The sequence below is a fragment of the Stegodyphus dumicola genome, chromosome X1 (genome assembly GCF_044657685.1).
Source record: "Stegodyphus dumicola isolate Sdum_Otavi_A_Nest chromosome X1, ASM4465768v1".
NCBI classification, from domain to species: Eukaryota; Metazoa; Arthropoda; class Arachnida; order Araneae; family Eresidae; genus Stegodyphus; species Stegodyphus dumicola.
In genome coordinates, this window is record NC_140780.1 from 110,851,579 (window position 1) to 110,871,721 (window position 20,143).

Consider the following 20,143-nt stretch of genomic DNA (forward strand, 5'->3'; position numbering starts at 1 on the left):
TTTTCTCATGCAAAGACAAAAACAAAACTTACACAGAAGTTCATAGTTCAATTCTATTATACAAAAACACTTATTGTCTTTAAACACTGAAAACATCTAAACAAAACTTTCTTAAATTAACAGCAGTCGTTGCTTTTGTAAATAAGTCAGAAGTATTTAATTTACTGGTGATAAATTCAAGGTCAAACACTCCATCATTTACTAGTCTTCCAACAAAGTGATATTTTACGTCTATGTGCTTTTAGTTCGGCGATTTTCTATTGGCAATCTAGAAAAATCAATGGCAGACTTGTTATCACAAAATAGTTTACACTCTCTTAAATTAAACTTTAAAATTTCATTTTGTAAGACATTTTTCGTCCACATTAATTCCTTCGCTGCTTCAGATAAGGCGATATACTTCGCTTCCATGGTTGATAAACTTACACATTTTTGTTTAACAGTTTTCCAGATTACCAGTACTTCATCTAAATATAATATAAATCCTCCCATGGACACGCGGTCATTTCTATTACTTGCATAATCAGCATCTGAATAACAATATACATTTAGATGCTTAATCTTCGATAAGTTTAACTTATATAATTTAGTACTATTGAGATAACCAATGCTTCCCAATGCCTAATTCCAGGATTCTCCTGAAATTGTGATAAGATATTCACTGCATATGTAATATCAGGCCTTGTACTGTTAGCTACAAAAACTAAACATCCTAACAGATTTCTAAAGGGTAATGTATGCATTTCCGCAATTTCTACACTTGTAGATGGACAATCTAATTTTATAATAGAAGTATAATAAGTATAATAAATAATAAATAATAAGTATAATAAGTATTATAATAAAGTAATAAGTGTAAGAATAGTGCCTTTAGCTATGGGAAGTGAAGTTATTGGTATCTGAAAATGTTTAAATTTTTCAAAAATTTCTTCGATATATTTTTACTGATGTATAAAAACCCCATTCTCATTCTCTAAGAATTCAATTCCAAGTAACGTTTTAGTTTTGCCTAATACTTTAAGATCAAAAAACTTACTCAGCTGTAAAATTGCTTTATCTATACTATATTGATCTTTACTAAAAATGACAATATCATATACATATAACAAGAGAATTACATCTGAACCCTTATAAACACAATTACACCATTGTATTTTCTTAAAATGTAGATTTTCTAAAGTACTTTCGAATTCACAAAACCATTCATGGCCACTTTGATGTAGACCGTAAATGGCCTTGTGTAATAAACACACTTTATTTTCCTCTTCAATAAATCCCTCTGGTTGGGTCATATATTTTCTCATTTAGGTTTGCATATAAATATGCGTTCTTTACATCTAACTGACAATTAGTCCATCCATATAAACATACCAGGATAGTGAAAAATATTCTTATGATTGAAAAATTTACTACAGGACTGTAAACATCATCAAAATCTTCACCTCTTTTCTGCCTGAATCCCTGTGCTACTAAACATGCTTTGTATCTAACCATTTGATTCTTTTCATTTCTTTTTAGCGTATAGACCCATTTGTTTCCTATCATAGTTTTATTTTCTGGCTTTTCAACTAATTCCCAAACCTTTCTTTTCTTCATTGTGTCAATTTCTTCTTTCATTGCCTTATCCCATTCTTCGGCATTTACTGATTTTTGAGCTTCTTTAAAATTTTGAAGGATAATTATTTCTACGGAATTTGCCTCTTTAGACACGGAGCTAGTCTCCTGTTTTACAAAATTAACTTTCCCCGAGTATTCGTTTTTTTCCACTAAAATCGAACTTATCTTTTTCAAATTTAATATTTCTTGCTTCACAATACTTTTCAATATCATTATAGGATCTAAAATGGGTGTCTGTTTCCTCTACATAATAATATATGTCTGTACGTGTTCCATCTGGCCTTTTAACTGCTTTTCTTTGCCAGTTTAAGCCTGATACTTCTTTCGGAGTAGATTTGTCATCTGACAACTTTATTCCTTCTCTAGAAATTTCCTGTTCTTCATCTGATTCTGCTAATAGCTCAGATTCTTCTAGTCTTTTAAATTTAGGTTTTGATTTCTGTTCCAGGATGCCATTTGCTGTATACAGTTTTTCATCGAACTTCACATTACAGGTTTCTACTAATCTGTGTTCTTCTGGCAGCCATATCCTATAACCCCTAGTTTCCTTCGCATATCCTACCATGATTCCTTCTTTGTACCTCATTTGTAATTTATTTCTAATCTGTTCTGGCATGCCAACATAGGCTTTACAACCAAATATTTTAAAATAAACAACACTGGGCTTTCTATTTATTAAAATTTCATAAGAGGTTTGGTTGCTTTTATGACATACTCTGTTCCACGTATGTACGAAACAGCTAAGAGCTTCTGCCCACCATTCTTTTCCCATTTTACCATCACTAAGCATAGCTTTAACTGCGTCTAATGCCATTCAGTTAAAACATTCACACACACCCTTCTCTTCTGGGGTGTACGTGTTTGTGCGTTCAACACTAATTCCATTTTCGGCTAAGTACCCTTCGAATTGCCTGTTACAGAATTCCCCACCGTTATCGGTGCGTATACTTATTAATTTTCTATTCGTCAGTCTTTCCATTTGCCTATGATAATTCTTAAAGTTGTAGAACGATTCATTTTTATTTTTCATATAATACACTGTTACTAATCTACTATAGTCATCAACAATAGCAAGAAAATATTTACTCCCACCCTTAGATGGAAGTGGTAGTGGGCCACAAACGTCTAAATAAACCAACTGCAATGGTTTATCCGATCTCTTCGGAACAGTTTTAAAAGTTATTCTACTAGATTTAGCAATAATACACGATTCACACCTCTCCATTAGTTTTCCAATTTCTGGTAACCCTTTCCCGCTTTGATTCTTACTAGTTTTCTTAATATAATGAAAATTTACGTGGCTAAATCTCCGATGCCATAGCATTGCATCGTCTACTTTATTTAACTTTCCAATTTCTGTACAGTAACCAACCTCTTTTTTATCTCTTGCATGTCTAAATGGTTTTACGTGATAAAGTCCGTCATATCGTTTAGCATAGCATAATCTATCCCAATTATTAAAGTATATCCACATCTTCCCTTTTGAAATCACAAAATGAGCACCTGCCTTTTCTAACCTTGCTCCCGATAATAAATTTCTTCTTAGATTTGGATTATATAACACATTATCTAACTCAATCCAATTTATTCGATTGTCTACTTTTACTGCAAATTTGACGGTACCCTTTCCTAGTACTTTACTTTCACAGTTTCCTACAGCTAAAGACATACGTATATCGTATATTTCTTCAAAATTTGTCGTTAAATTTCTGTTATTACAGAAATGAGTTGTAGCTGCAGTATCTACGACCCAATTAAATTTATTTGCATTACCTCCTTTATCTGTAGTTGTTACATAATTTTCTACTAACATTAATTCTTTATCTTTAAACTGTCCATTTTTATCGTCTATTTTAAACTTCTGATTTTTACTTACATTTTCTTTACCTTGAGTGATTAAGTGCCCAAATTTATGACATCTGAAACAAAGTCCTATTCTCATATTCCCCATCTTTTTCTTAGATTTAGTTTTATTTTCTACTCTATCTTTCCCCGCATTTAAACTAATAGTATTAAACACGCTTACCTTACTGTCTTCTAAATCGGCATTTACCTGGCGAAGTCGGCTTTCTTCCCTTACCAGTTCTTCAGCAATTCTTTCCAACATAAAATCTTCGTCCTTCCACCTATAGATCAACTGTACAATGCCGGAGTATTCTTGGGGTAATCTCCTTATTGCCTGGAATCCTTTAAAAAGATCTGAAAAGTTGTGACCAGCTTCAGCCAACTTCTTTGCAGTCATTCTTATCCTCGCGATGAATAATCCATTTCTTCATTTGGTGTATATCTAATACTAAAAAATTCATCCAGTAACTGAATTATCCTTGCTCTTGTTTTCGGTTCGAATTGCTTCTGTAGAACTTCCCATGCTTCTTTACCACTTGAACATTCTTGTATCAGCGGCCTGAACTCAGCTTTAATTCCATAATATAATGTAGTGAAGGCTCTGTTCTCTCTCAGTGTGAACTGCTTTTCACGCCTTGTTGGACTTTTATCTAATTCTTCTTCTTTGTCCTCTATGAAGCTCCAACAATTTCTATCCAGTAACAGCATTTTCATGTCGACTTTCCATCGATCCCAGTTATCATGGTTTAACAGCTCCAAACCTTCAGGTAGTAATGACATCTTCAATTAAGTGTGAGCACAACGACTTGAACAAACTTCTAAGACAGGTCAGCTTCTTTTTGTGGATAACGGCCCTCTTCATCTACATTCCTTCAATGCTGAGTTGAACTGGATGACTGATTAGCTGTTGGTGCTGGGCCCATAACCCTGTTGGCAGTGGGGATAAGGGCAAAGCATATTTTGCTTCCCTTAAATAAAGCCAAGACTAATCTAAATAAAATTCATGCTTTATTCCGTAAATTAAAATAAAAGAGCTCACACTATAGCCTTTACATTTAAAATCATTAAGTGAAAGAAAAACTAGCATAATGCTAACTGATAATCACACAACAGAACAAGACATTCGCTGATACCGGCGTACATATATATAATACTCGGCCAACCCGCTGATCTTCACATCATCGGGAACCACGTTAGCTTACCTCCGATCAAAATTTGCATGTGGAAAACTAAAGCCAACACCCCCCCTCCCACGGCCGCAGAGCAGCGTGAAATTGATATAGATTTCGGATTTCGAAACATACTTTCGCTTTGTAGATCCTTTACATATTAGTAACAATATATCAGAAATTCTATTTGACATAATTGAAAGTTCAAGCTTACTTTTATAAAACTGCTCTAACAGTCTGCAAAAAATAATAAGCCAGATCCAATTCGAAGATTAAGGAACAACGCAATCTGCAACATTAACTGAATTAGATAATTTTAGCTTAGCTTATACCGTCCGTTATACATTAAACGCGCATGCGTAAACGTATTATGCGCATGCGCATATTTGCAGCCATAAAGGTCTTACGCACACGCGTAAATGCCTATGCGCATGGCATGCGCAGAAAGTTTGTAGCTTTGAGGTCTGGATTATAGATCATTCTGGATTATGGGTGTCCGAATTAACGACTTTTGACTGTATATATAATGTTGTATGATCTTAAATTCATTTAGTGTGAAAACAAGTTACTACTACTTGCGCAATTGCTGCAAAGTAAGTTAATAATAATTTAGTGAGAAATCGAGTTATTCTACTTGAAAAGTCAACTAATTTCCGATCAATGGCAATGATTACTTGCTTCTAATTTAATTTCTTTTTACAATTGAAATTTTGCTATTCATGATTTAATTCAAGTCCCTGTTAAACATTTTTAACAATTTACATTCAAGTTACTTTAAAACAATTTTAGGAATTAAACTTACTAACTATGGATTCACTCTTTTTAGATAATTCTACTAAAATTAATCTTAGGAGATAATATAATCAATATTTCTTTAGTAAATAAATTATATATATATATATATATATACAGTGGTGGCCAAAATTGTGGACACTTTTGCAAATTTTTATGTTTTTGAACTTTGTATGCTTATAGAAAACGTTACATTTCACAAAATGCAAACTTGTATATAACATTTTAAAGAGAATTTATTACTGAATTCAATACAAAACACAAAATTCAATTATTTGCAATACAAAAAAATTTAAACGATAATAGTTATCGATATACATTAGATAGAGATGATTGCAGTGAGTTATCAGTACTTAGTAGGTTATCCTTTATTTTTGATTACAGCTTCACATCAACGTTTCATTGAGCTGACAACGTTTCATTGAGCTGGATGCCAGGAAACAATTATAGCCGCAATTAGTTCCCTTTCATTTGATGGGCGCCTCATTCGGACAAGAGATTTCAAACGGTGCCACAAATTTTCGATAGGATTGAGGTCAGGACTGTTTCCTGGCCATGACAACAATTTAATGCTCTTTGTACGAAACCATCCTTTCGATATTTTGGCCGTGTGGCAAGGAGCAGAATCCTGCTGAAAAAAAAAACGAAGCACTGTTGGGAAAGAGATCTCTGATGGAAGGTTGAAGTTTTAGTTCTAGAATAGTGTCAATGTATTTTCTGGCATTCAGTGTCCCATCGATGACATGAAGGTGACCAATACCATCTGCTGACATGCATGACCAAATCATAACACTAACTGGGTTCTTTACAGTTGCTTGAATGCAGTCAGGATGTAGCTCTTCTCCTATTCTATGTCTTACATATTTTCACCCATCACTACCGAATAACGATATCTTAGTTTCATCACTCCATATAACTTGTGACCACTGATCATCTGTCCAATTAATGTGTTCCTTTGCCCACTGTAGTCTTTTTTTTTTTTTTTTTCTTTTCATTGCTGAAAATTAAGATAAGGCTTTTTTCGTGGAATTCTACCTCTCAGTCCAACATCTGTTAATCTTCTCCTGATTGTTCTTGAATTGACAGAAACACCAGCATCATTCAGATCTCTTCTGATGGTCGCTGATGACATTTTTCTATCTTGGAGACATAGTCATTTTATTCTTCTGTCATCAATAGATGTGGTGCACCTTTTTCGGCCTTTTCCTTCTTTGTTTTTTATTGAATTTGTCTCCTGATATCGTAAACAAAACTTTCGGATTCTAGATGTAGTCACTGAGCCACCTACCTGTCTTGCAATTTCAGCATAGGAAAGACCACTTTCTCGTAACACAATATTACTTCTCTTTCTAGGTGTCCAATGTACTCTTTTATTTGATATTATTGCTTCTTGACTAAATATTAAAAAAGTTTACAAAAATTCCTACTTGTAATTGCAGTGTATAAGAAACAGGTCCTCTTTCTACAAAACAAAGCAAAATAATGAATTGTTTCAAGTGTAAACATGATGTCAGCTTCTACTGGCAGTTACTAACATTTTATTGGTTCTCAGAACAAGAACAGTGATTGGCCAGGAAAGCTAGACATTACAAACCACTTCATAACTGTGTTTTTTATTTATATTAAAGTAGATATAAATTTTTTGTATTGCAAATAATTGAATTATGTGTTTTGTATTGAATTCAGTAATAAATTCTCTTTAAAATGATATATACAAGTAAGCATTTTGCGAAATGTAACATTTTCTATAAGCATACACAAATCAAAAACATAAAAATTTCCAAAAGTTTCCACAATTTTGGCCACCACTGTATATATATATATATACAGTGGTATGTGTATATCCCATGTGCATAAGACAAATGGAAATATCAATAATGCAAGTAACAGGTGTCCAAGTGCAATTTGGAAACTACACTTACTATTTTATTCATAATTTCTCATTGTTGAAAATCATGAATTTTTAAATATTTACGACAGGCACAATAGACTACTAAAAATACTCTTAATATGAAATACTAAATCATATGTAAAAACAAAATTCGAATTCAATACCTCAAAATTGATTTTAAAATGCTCACACAAGAAAACTGGCAGGCTTACCTTCCACCAACACGATATTTGTTACTGTTATAAAATGTCAAGCCTTTTTTATTCTTTTCTGCAACTGTAAGACCATGAAGAAATTTTGCACTACGTAGGTCAGCTATGCTGCATGATGTCCGCATTGCAACAGGTAAGCAAGCTCAATATAATTTTCCTACAAAAATAAATATATAATATTAAGAATAATACCTCTTTACATTTCATGCAGTTTATATAATAATGGTAGCTAATGTCAAATTCTGAGCTTTGCTTTTAAATGTATTAATTCCCTTTTTCTTACCAAACACTCAAGACTTCCTTCATACAAAATGAAAATGATATTCTCATAGCAGGTGACCTACTGAGCTCTATCTGTAACAGCAGATATCCTACCCTATATTTGCCTTTAGTGGTGATTATGAATATGAAATGCATCCCTCTGATTGGAAATCAGACAAATTTCGTTGATCCTGCTATGATATCAACTGTTACAGATATTAACTGCAATGGAAGAAATAATTTTCTTGAAATAACAAAGCTCTAATCAATAATAATAATAATAATAATAAAATCTACAACATAAAGAGTTTATATTGGCTTATTCTGCAAGTGCTTATTATCTCCAGTACATAATTTGTTTTTAACTTATAAAAGAAAAGCACCCAGCAAAAGGATGCCAAAATGATCTCTCAGAACTCTTCATTGAACTATGGAGTTCGAATACTCTCACTCCAAGTTTTTTTTTTACTCAAAGTTAAGTTTTCTGAGTATCCTCCCATCTAAGTTAACAATTGACCTCAAATGATTAACTTACATAATGACTTTAAAAATGTTAATATTTACAAAGAATTTGAACCATACACTTTACATAGGTACAATAATTTAAACAAATATTTACAAAATACACAAAAATGGATACCAGTATTAAAGTCACAAATTCAGTCTTTTGCAGATCTTAACTATCCGTCCCATTCTGGTAACCACTGGTATGGGACTTCCATTTTCAAGTTACGTACTGTAAACTCATATTCCACTGGAAATGGAAACCTTTCTTGAGAAGGTGATATGATTACAGACAAGTATTTCTAATGAGTACAGACATTGAATCAGTCTAAGAAACTGTGCATGTGTTGTTTGAAGTTTTAGCCAATCTTGTTATGCAATCCTTGCCTCATATGATCTCAATTTTCCAAAGGGGCCAACTGATCTTTTTAGTGCTGTCATTTTCAATTAAAACAATATCAACAACATTTATTTAAATGATCTTTTAGTCTCTAATTTCTGAATAAGAGCTCCTAGATAGTCACTTAAATCTTTTTCTCAAGTTGTCTAGCAACCATTGTCTATAGCTTGTGCTTCTTTTTAAGCTCTTACAAGGTCTGCTGCATCACAATGTGCAGTTCCACATGCTTGCATTTCTTACGAAAACATATGAGAACTCAGAGGAACATGTGCATCGTTCTTGGTGAAGTTAATGGACAAGAATAGATAACTGCCTCGCAGACAAAAAGCACTGCTGCCATTTCCTCATATGTTAAATAAGTATGACCTAATAAATTCCTCAATACATTTTTAAGGATTCCTATCAATCTCTCCAACCAACCATCCCACCACGAGGCAGTAAGTAGTTTAAATTTCCACTCTTTTTGGTAAAACAAATTATCATAAGTTATATAATTAAAATTTAAACTTTGAAACAGTTTGAAGCTCCAATAAAGTTTCTGCCTTTATCGCATTAGATAATTTTGTTTCTCTCTCTTCGAGCTATGAATCTACACAGAGCTAATAACAAGGCTTCTGTTGAGAGTGAAGTTTCTAACTCAAGTTGCATGGATTGATAGACGGTACAAGTAAATGAGCAAATCCACGACTTCAGCAAGGTTATTTATTCCATGAAATTCAAAAACAGTAGCTTCACATATTCTGTTCTGACAAAGGTGCAGTGACAATGTTCAGTTTCTTACACCTTTTGCATATCACACACTTCGAAACTATGGATCATGTTGTTGTTCTGTCATCAAGAATCCTAAATCTCTCTGTTATTATGTTTACCAGAATCTTGAGTTCCTGCATGAGAATGTTTCATATGATGATATATTAATAGTAATCTTTTAACGACCTCGTGATATGACAGAACTGCTAGCATTTTAAAATCTTCACAATACTGTTGACTTATGTTGGTCTTTAGCCTGATAATACCCTTTTTACCTTTAACCCCTTGAGGACCTGTGAGTGAAGAAAGAAGCGCAATCACGGACCTAACTCCCCCCTCTCGAAATGCAAATTCGTCACTGACCCAAGCATTTTCAGCAGTTACACCTAATTTTACAAAACAAACTTCATATAAAATCAGCATTTTAATATAACGACCTCGATTTTTGAAGTTAGGTATTTAATATACCAATTCTTAATACATATTAATATACAGAATATCACATTAATAGAAATAAATGAAACATGCAAAATACTAAAATTATAACTATACATACGAAAATAAAATTACAAATACAAAATTTAAAAGAAAATTAAGCAATAATTATCCATAGGTAATTACATCGAATTTAAAAAATTCTGCTGTGTATGGAATAATTCAAAACGAGGATTGACACACAGGATAAGGATGGCTTTTTTCCTGAGAAATGCCGAGTGAGTAAGACACATCATGCATCAGGAAAGCTGATGTCTTTTCCCTTTTGCAATAATAATGTAATGTTACTTTACTACTAATTTACTATTTAATTTTACACATCTAAGTTTTTCCACCGGGAAAGTTCGACGACGTTAACTTGCTATAGTCAGTTATATGCGTCTTCTCACATTCTCCTAACAAAAAAAGCAAATAACATAAATGAAAATACTGAGCTGGATGCACTTCCCTGCATTCTATTAATGTCAAAAGCAAAGAACCAAAACGAGGGGGGAACAGAATTCCTAATGAAATAAATAAAAATGCCGAAGAGCTGCAATTCCCAGTTTGTTTACACCAATAAATTTATCAAAACCAGAAGCACAGAACAGAAACTGATACCCATACCTGAAGGTCAAAAGTCACAGTCAACCGATGTGAAAACCTTTACCATTTAGTGCCATCTACTGGCATTTAAAAATTCAAATAAATCGTTCCACGTTTTCAAATTGTACGTAAGCAACGCTGTGCTGAAAAGATTGGTCAGCGTTTCATTTTCAAATTATGCATAACCGACGCTGGACTGAAAAGATTGGTCAGAGCTCTTCGTGTAGACGCAACACTGGGCTGGTAAGAGTGGAGTCATTGTGCCCAGCCTATGGGACGTTGGTCAAGAACGGGTTAAAAGCTGTCAAATCCTTTTTTAACCTCTTATCCCATTCATTTAGAAAGCATTCAGCTTGAATCAGCTTAATGACTTTGTTTTCAACTCTTAAAACTTCTCTGAAGTCGAGGTGACCATTCTTCTGCTCATGTTTTGAAATGCAACTGTTTTTTGAAAATCCAAGCAATAAGATTAGCAGTTTTGCTATACTTTTAAAAAAAACTTGTAATGCCAATCAATGGTATTACTGTCTGAATCTGCTATCATCATACAATTTGTAACTGATGAAGTCACGGACCTTTTTTGTTCTCTGGGAATTTCTTCTTCATCCATATCGAAATTAATATTTGGCCATTCCTCATGATGGAAATATATAATCAGTGAAGCCCATCTCAGCATTTTAATTTTAATAAATATTACGCTGAACGACCTCTACTAAATAAATTGAAAGGATTTTTTATACCACGTACGTGTTTCCAAATCTCTTTTATCAGTTCATTCTCTGATTTCCTTTGACTATCGTATATGAAAATTCCCCATGCTCCTTCTTGTGTGATCCAAGTTAAAACATTAGGAGGGTCTGTCCAAAGACAAACTTTATCATATTTCAGTTCAGCTAGAACAGAAACAGACTGACAAGAGGCAACAGTGACAGCAAGTAACTCAAGTTTAGCAATTCCCCCCCCCCCCGTAAGAGCAACTCTATCTCTAGCTTGCAAAAATCTAACTTTAATATTAGTACTGGTCTCTGTTAGCAGAAAAACTACAACAGCATATGAGTCTTTGCTGGCATCACTGAAAAAATATACATAGCAGTGCTTAGTTTCTTCATATCCAATAAATCATAGCAAATGTATATTTCTCAAATGAACAAGATCTTTGATTCATTTTAAGAAGTGAATTTTAGTTTCAGAATATACTTTATCATTCCATGTTAACTTCATTTTCCAAATTTTCTGAAGCAACAATTAAGGTTTCATATACAGGAAATGGAAAAATGGAATGGTTAATGGAAAAACACCAATCAGGTCAAATATTTTAAGCGCAGCAAAAAGAACTGCTTTTTTGTAGTAATTTTCTCTAGGCACGGCTCTTTCAAGTTGCTAATATTTATATGTAGATTGTTAGACACTTTATTCCAAACCAAACCCAATATTTTTGTCTCAGCCGAGTGCAGAATATTAGTATCTGTATATTCCAACCCTCCAAGTTAAATTTTTTTCTCTGTCATTACATCAATTGAAACTTTGATGAAAGTATTCAGATCTGACTTAACACTAATAACAGAATTATGAATGTAAAAACTTGAGAAGCTTTTAAACAATACTTTCAGGCTATGAAAAATTATCAGATTGTATTTCTTGTAGGACGGTTTGCAAATGGTACAAATGGTAGAACTTAAACGGAATGGGCTACATGACACTTCAAATACCATTTGACATATTCAAATACATCCTCCACTGCTGCACTGCTATAAAAACTGTAGATAATTTATCAGTAGGTATAATACTTATTTGTAAAAAAGCTCTATACATATCAGTAATAATGCCTATCCTTTCAGGACAAAAAGGGATCAGAATACGTGGAATCAACTCAATAAGATTATCTCCTTTCACTAGACAAGCATCAAGGCTAGGTGATCCTTTCACTTAGTAAATGCATCAAAGACTGGCCTGATTTTAGTCACAATGTTTTCTTTGATAACTGGACGATGTGGTAAGTAATGTGCCAGGAACATTTTCTTATCTTGAACTTCCTCCTAATTCCTTCCTTTAGTCAACTCTTGAAGACTTCCTAGTATTCCTCAAACGAAGATTGCAATTTCAGATGTTTTACTGTTGTATTGAGCCTCTTCAGAGCTTTATATTTATCAAAGGAGGATGATCTTCTATCCAGGGTAAATGCACAAAACAATTGTTCTCCACACTAGCAGTTTCTAAAAATTGCTTTCTAGTAGCCTCATAGAGCTCTGCCCTTGTTTTTTCAACAGAAGGGTCATTACTGCCAAAAGTATCTAATTTCCATATTTGTTAAACTGATTTATTCAATGAAAATAAGTAATCATCAAAGATATACTATTCTGATAAAGCTTTTGTCATTTGATCCATTTAAAGTACACATAACATCTTATAACCATCTGTCATGAGTTTATCAGCTAGGTCAGCACCAATAAGCATTCCATTCAGGACTTGATTGCTATTGAAAATATGAATATCTAGAAATATAGAATAAAAGTTCTTTTACACAAAAATTATGGGCTAAAGGTGGCACGGTCTCGCAAATAACAGGTTGATTCAAAACTTTAAAATTGCAATTATAAATTCCATTAATGCTTGTTAAAATTAATGTGAATACATTGTGCTTACACACACACTCCTGTGCTATTTCTGCTGAAGAAAATGTTGAAAGGATCCATAACTTTGAGCTTGATATCTCATCTCTTTAGCAGTATCTTGCAGTAAATACAAATGTTGAGACACAGAATCAATTATTGCTCTTGCCTTGCACCTTTTGCAATTATTACCTCTAAGGAGTACCATCAATATTTGCAACATTACACTTGGAGATGGTGTCACATCGACAAGTATTCGATCTTTTTTAGAGTTGTTAGCTTGTATCTCTGTCTCTTTTGGGGGGAAGATCAACAAATGGCTTTTGACAAAAACTTTGACACAGGAAAATGTGTCTTATCACAACATAAGCACCTGACGTTCAAATTACACAAGCGGGCATGATGCCCTAGTTTACACATAAGAAAAAAAAGTGACTTTTCTATAACATTCTCTTTCTTTCAGTGTCACCTTTCTAGTTTTAATACAGTCTGTCTTCAGAATTATAAAAGTTTGAACAAAGTATACATCGTTTCTGTCCTGTGGGAGAAGTTAAAAGATCAGTTGCATTTGGAACCTGCACAGCATTCCTATATTTTAGTTTATTACTTGTACTTCTTGAAAAATTAGAGTTTTGCTACGCGCGATTTATTCTCTCTTTTGCCACAACCTCATCTTGGAGAAATTCTAAAGGGAAATCTAAATCATTTCTTCACACTAATGTAGGATTTTGTTCTTCTTCTGTATTTACTTCATGCTTCTTACAATTTGTAACTTGGTAACGTGACCATGCTCTTAAAGTTTCTTCCAGTACAGAAGACTCTACTAAGAGAAACAGCACGGAAGCAGACTGATGTCTAGCGACTCCAACAACTGCCACTGAATTTATTTCTGTTTCTAATAAGTCAAAATTTTCTCAAGGATTTTTTCTCGGTGTTTTATGTTTCAAGAACTACCGTTAACAAATCTCTAATATACACTTGAATTAATAATTCCTCATTTCTAAAACAAATTTGTAATTGTTTAACTGCCTTTTCACAGCTGGCCCGCAGGAAAACTTTTGGTTAATTCCTTTGCTATGCCTTTCTCCATAGCTTGACACGGAAAATTTGTGCAAATCTAAATTTGGATCTTTATAGATTTTTTTTTTTTTTTTCTAACCTTTTGAAGACGGGATGGCCTTTATAATAGCCATAGAGTCATCTCTTTGAAAAGACGGGGTTGTCCACTTTAGTGGCCATGTCTTTTTCCCCCATTTTCCAGGCTGAAAAGTGGTGTGAAATGTCAAATTTGACGTCCCTAGGGTTTTAACCACTTATCTCTTTCAAAGGTCTTCCTTTTGCGACATAGATGCACCCCTCTGAGAATCCATTAAACTACACACAAGAATCTGTTGCAAATAGGAGGTGATTTCTTAAAGGGGGGAAAACATTCGGTTCAAGATTCCCCGTCCTTTGGTAGCTTTTACTGCTACCAAAGCCCCGGCCTCAAAAGGTTAAATTGTCCCCCCAAAACATCACCAATTCTTAACACTTCTATTAAATGTAGGTAGTTGAATTTGCAGGTACTTCAATAACAAATTTTTCACTGGAATATTGAAACAAGGAAGAGAATGTTTTCTAACTGGTGCTTAATAGTGCATAATATCTGGTGCTTAATGTTTCAGTTTTTGTTCTAAATCATGCCAGCGATCAATATAACTGTCTGATTCATCTAGTTTTGCCTCATTTAAATTTTTATCAATATACTCAGCAAACAGTTGTTTAACTCTCTCATCACAGTCCATCATAAATTCAGCCTTTTCTTCAATTAGTGAGTTTACTTACAACATCTAAGTTTTTGCCCCCCCCCTCTCTTAAATTCATTACAAGCCTTTGTAAATAGTCTCTGATTCTGCATTCTATTTTTCTTTTAAACTTCTGCATATAATAACCTAAAACATTTATTTTCCCAATGTTTACTCTATATTTAAGCTTCTTCTTTAAAAACAGAAAATAACATATTCCATTACATAAATGCAGAAAAAAATCTTCACTTACTTAAAACCAATCTATTCAACCAATTTTGTATTGGTTTGGATAACACAGTATCTCAAAATAAGAAAGAAATAATTCATTTACAGCTGTGTTCAGTAATGGATGCATATGTTACAGACGAAAACTACTGCAAGAGAAACTCGAATCAGAAAAAACAAACTTTATGACAAAAATATTTACACTGTCTTACTCTGTAAGCACTTATTTTTCTCTAATGCAGCAATTCTCAACCAGTGGCATGCAATTGAAAAATAGGTGGTACACAAAGAAACAAAAGTGTTTTTAACTATTAAATTCAAAATTAAATACCACAACATCCTGTTTTAAGTTTTTTCACTACCAGTTGTACATTTATGCGATCTGAGCTTTGTTCAAGGTCAACAGCCGCTCATGGACTTTAGCAAAATAACAAAATAATCTCTTTTTATTTTCACAAATATTCCTTTAGCCATAGATATAACATGATTTGTCAAGTAATAGAAATGAATGTTGTACTTAATAGGAAATAAAAATAAGTTCCTATAAAAAGATAATAATATCTCATTAATTCGTTTAGAGTCGATCAATTTATTAGCATGTCTACACTTTATATCGCCACCATTTCTGGCCTCATATTGCTCTATTTTCACTTAGAATAATTTTTTTACCTTGATTTGCTGTCTCTAACAGCAGATATTTTGTCTTCTTGTTGCTTTGTATTCCTTACCCTTCTCTGCAGTTTGAGAACATCATTGCTTGTTTTTGAAGAACTCGTAATATATTGTGCATTTAAATATTTGTTAAAAATAATAAAACAAACCTAGATTTTCAAAATGGAAAAATGGCTAGGACAGAGTGAAAAACTGATGATTTACAGGAGATGGATCCAAGACAATATACTAGCACTACGAATATTGAAAAGAAAAGAAAAATTTTTTTACAAAAAATATACTAGCACTACGAATATTGAAAAGAAAAGAAAAATTTTTTTACAGAAAATATACTAGCACTATGAATATTGAAAAGAAAAGAAAAATTGTTTACAGAAAATACTATAATGAAAATTATTTATCATTTGGGTTTACCTGGAATGGAGATGAAATGGACTCTGAACTACAATGTCTTCTTTGTGGTGAACTATTATCAAATCAAAGTATGAAACTATCGTTTCTTAAAGACATCTTGAATCTAAGCATGTCAATTTAAAGGATAAATCTGAAGAATATTTTAAGAGGAAATTATCGGAGTTGAAAAACAGTAGACAAGTAATGAAAGGTTTTGTTACTTCAAGTGAAAAAGCTTTGGAAGCTAGTTACCTTGTAAGCCTAAGAATTGCCAAGACTGGGCAGGCTCACACTGTTGGAGAAAACCTTATACTACTAGCAGCTAAGGGTATCATTTTAACATAATTCAACAAACTAGCGGTTGATGAAAACTAATATTCCATTATCAAATGGTACAGTTAGTCCACGAATTCATGAAATGACAAATTCCATAAAAGAGACACTTCTTCAGAAAATAAAACAAAATGAGTACTTTGCATTGCAGCTAGATGAAAGTACTGATATAACAAACTTTGTTCAATTATTAGATTACATACCTTTCGAAGAAGATAAACGAATTGCCAAAGAGTATTTATTTTGTGAATCTCTTTATGATAGAGCAACTGCAAATGAAATTTTCAAAGTAATTGTCAGTTTTATATCTGAGAATAATATTCCTTGGAACAAGTGCATTGCCATTTGCAATGACTGAACTTTGGGCTTTAACAGGAAAACCTTCAGGTGGTATTTTTCATATAAAGTCATGCCTGAAACTAAATTTCCTCACTGCTCCATTCATCTTGAAGCTTTAGTACCCAAAAGAATCCCAAAAACCCTAAAAATTGCTTTGAATCAAGCTAGGAAATTTGTTTAATTCTTTAAAAGGCAAGCTTTAAATTCAAGAATATTTAAAATTTTGTGCCAAGAGATGGGCAGTGAACATGAAATGCTTTTGTTATATTCTGAAATAAGATGGTTATTGAGAGGCAAAGTTTTAAATTGACTCTTTCAACTTTGATTTGAAATTCAAATTTTTCTCTGTGATTCAAATTTTCAATTGTAAGTAGGTATGTAGTAAATTAAGGTTAGTGCGTTTAGCATATTTAACTGATATTTTTGGAAAGTTAAATGAATTAAATTTAGAATTGGATAAAGTGTTAATTTTTTTACCATTAGAGATAAAATAAATGCAATGATAAAAAAAAAAAACTCGAGCTAATAATCAAAGAATTGGATAATAATATTTGAAGTCTCCCTTAGAAAGTGTTTTTTAGAAAGTCAAAAGGTTGAGAATCGCTGCTCTAATGCATAAACTTTTTTTAATGCAAAAGGAAAAGATCTCTACAAAACGGGTGCTAAAATAATGTCATTAAACTTTATTTACTCAACACTAAGCGAATCCATTTCTGGACACCAATACTCCGATGACAGAGCGGTTATGGGGTGATCTTAATCAAATACTTATATGAAATATTGAGAGGAACAACACCCACAGATGCTGCCCTGCAAACTTGCTGAGTTGTGACAGTGATCTGTCAACAATGGGGTACATATTCCTGTCCATGCTAAGACGTATTAGGGCAATGCTTGCATAAATGGAAAATCAAAATGTCTATCAATGTTGTTTTATATCTGATTATAGTAGTAAAATGATGACTACTGACTATGTGAAATAAGTACTGCTTCAAACGACAAATTAGTTCATTTAAACTGCTTTTTCATTGTGTTTAACCCTTTCACACCGATTATCACATATATGTGGCAGCAAGAAACGCACTCAGTTCCCAGCCGACAAAGCTGTATGCCGGAGCATTTTCTCGTTCACCCCCAGACGTCCCACTATTTTGCCAGTGTCCTAGAACGTTTTAAAAACTATAACTTTGCCACAAGATGGCATTGTATGTCCATATGGTTTCAGACACATGTAGATTTGACCTTCTTCTCAAAATGAGAGTAGCATCACTCACATGCACGTGGTTTTTGATTATACAAACACAAGGGAAAATGAATGTTTCCAAATGGCATGCTTTATAAGGGCTCTTTAAGCTATCATATATGTTAAAATTAGGGTTTAAATATCTTTCTCCTTTACTTTACATGAAAATATATTTTAAAAAAATTGCTCACTTTGAGAAATAGTTTTCGAAAGCACTATTCAAATTATTCCGAAGTTTTAATTGATAAAATACATTCATAAACTTTTTAATTAATAAAAAAATATAAGAAAGTCTGTTTACAAAAGTAAAATCTTTCGCATGAACTGGAAGATAGACACTCAGTGAGCTCACTCTCTGACAAAAATGCCCATATGAGAATCACTAGAAATACCGCTTTCTAACTCTTTAGGAATTAATCATCACTCTCATTCATACCACTTATTGGCTCATCTATGAATCGTTCGTCTATCATTCGTCTGATAAAAAAATGCTTGCTCACCATAATAAACGGAAGTTATCCAAGCTGTATGACTAAACTGAAGGCTTTCTGAAATAAAAGCAATGCAAAACATAATAGAACCTCACATAGTAACCCTAAAAGATTCTACATAGTAGCTAAAAAGAATAAAAAAAGGATTTGAAGAGATATAGAAACGCGAATGTTTATATCACGAGTGAGAAATGAGTGTTTCTTGCTTCTTCGTGGATTTAGGCTTAATAACAAAAAAAAACTCTCACGCCCTGGACAGACACTCGTGAAAGAGACTGCGGTCTCAGCGTTTGCCCTTCCCATTGTGAAAGGGTTGAGTACAAGGATCATAATTATGTCACCTGTTGCAAGAATACCAACAAAATATTGAACACAAAAAATCATTAGTGATATCAATAATATCTCATGTAAGAATAAAGCTGTTGTTCTAAAAATCATACAAAATTACAAAAAAACAGATTTTTAAACAGTGTGAGACAGTCCGTGTAGCAAGGTTATTTATTTATTGCTAGCTGGTGTGCCATGCTTTTTTCATTCACAGCAGAGGTAATTTCTGTTGCTGACATCCATGGGTCGAAATCAGAAGCACAGTGCAAAAGACTGCAGTTACCAGGGACGTAGTTAGAGGGGGGCAAGGGGGGCATCTGTCCCCGGGTGCAGAATCCAAGGGGTGCCAAACTGCTGTTACGACATTTTAGAATTAAACGTTTTCCATCCTTGGCAAGCAGTAGGGGGCGCAATTCTTCAGTTGTCCCAAGGCGCTGAAAACCCTAGCTACGACTCTGGCGGTTGCTTTGGGTATAGAACCTGCAGCCATGACATAAGAGCATAATTCTCTACAACTAATGCAAAAGAGCTCCTGTGTGCTAGATTCAAAATCAGAATTCTTTTGAATTTGTGAGAAGTGAGTAGCAACCGAACATCATATACCCTCCTCACCATTTGTATGCTAATTAAGAAGGACAACTTGTTGCCCACTGCGTTGATGTGATCAATCATTTGTTGATTGTTGAGCTCCATTTGTTCGGCGTGACTAGCTGGGACAGTCGAACACTTGTGGAGTGACATACTTTTTCAACTCCCAGGTAGGGAGGTGAAGGAGATGGGTGTTTGTCATGTCAAAGAAGCACCACTGTGGCAGTCCAGGAAGTGAGGTTATTTACTGCTTGCTGGTGTTCCACACTTTCTGAGTTTTTAGTGGAGGCTTTGCTCATGACAACATCTATGGGTTGAAATCAGAAGTGTGGTGTGAGAGACCTCAGTTCCATAGTATACAACCTAAGGCCATTAAATGGGAGCAGCATTCTCAACCATTAGTATAAAAGAGCTTCTGTGCAATAGATAGAAAAATTCTCGTTCTTTCAAATTTGCAAGCATCAAGTGGCTTCGCGAATGCCACAACTGTATAAGCTTCATGATTTTCTGTTTTATGGTAAGTACAAAGCTTACGGTCTTGTCTATAAGCTCAAACAAAAAAATTAAATTTGATGAGATAGCATATAAGATCCAATTTATACTCTCCAAAAGGTT

General features: G+C 33.5%; 1 protein-coding gene across 1 annotated transcript in view; it reads right to left on the minus strand.

Moving 5' to 3' along the window:
- LOC118193108 (uncharacterized) overlaps positions 1-20,143 on the minus strand; it is a 159,334-nt gene that overhangs the window by 110,748 nt on the left and 28,443 nt on the right. Inside the window, exon 2 of the mRNA XM_085808527.1 lies at positions 7,527-7,683. Within this exon, the coding sequence (XP_085664653.1) occupies positions 7,527-7,651 (125 nt within the window). The 5' untranslated portion in view covers positions 7,652-7,683. The remainder of the gene's footprint in view (positions 1-7,526; positions 7,684-20,143) is intronic.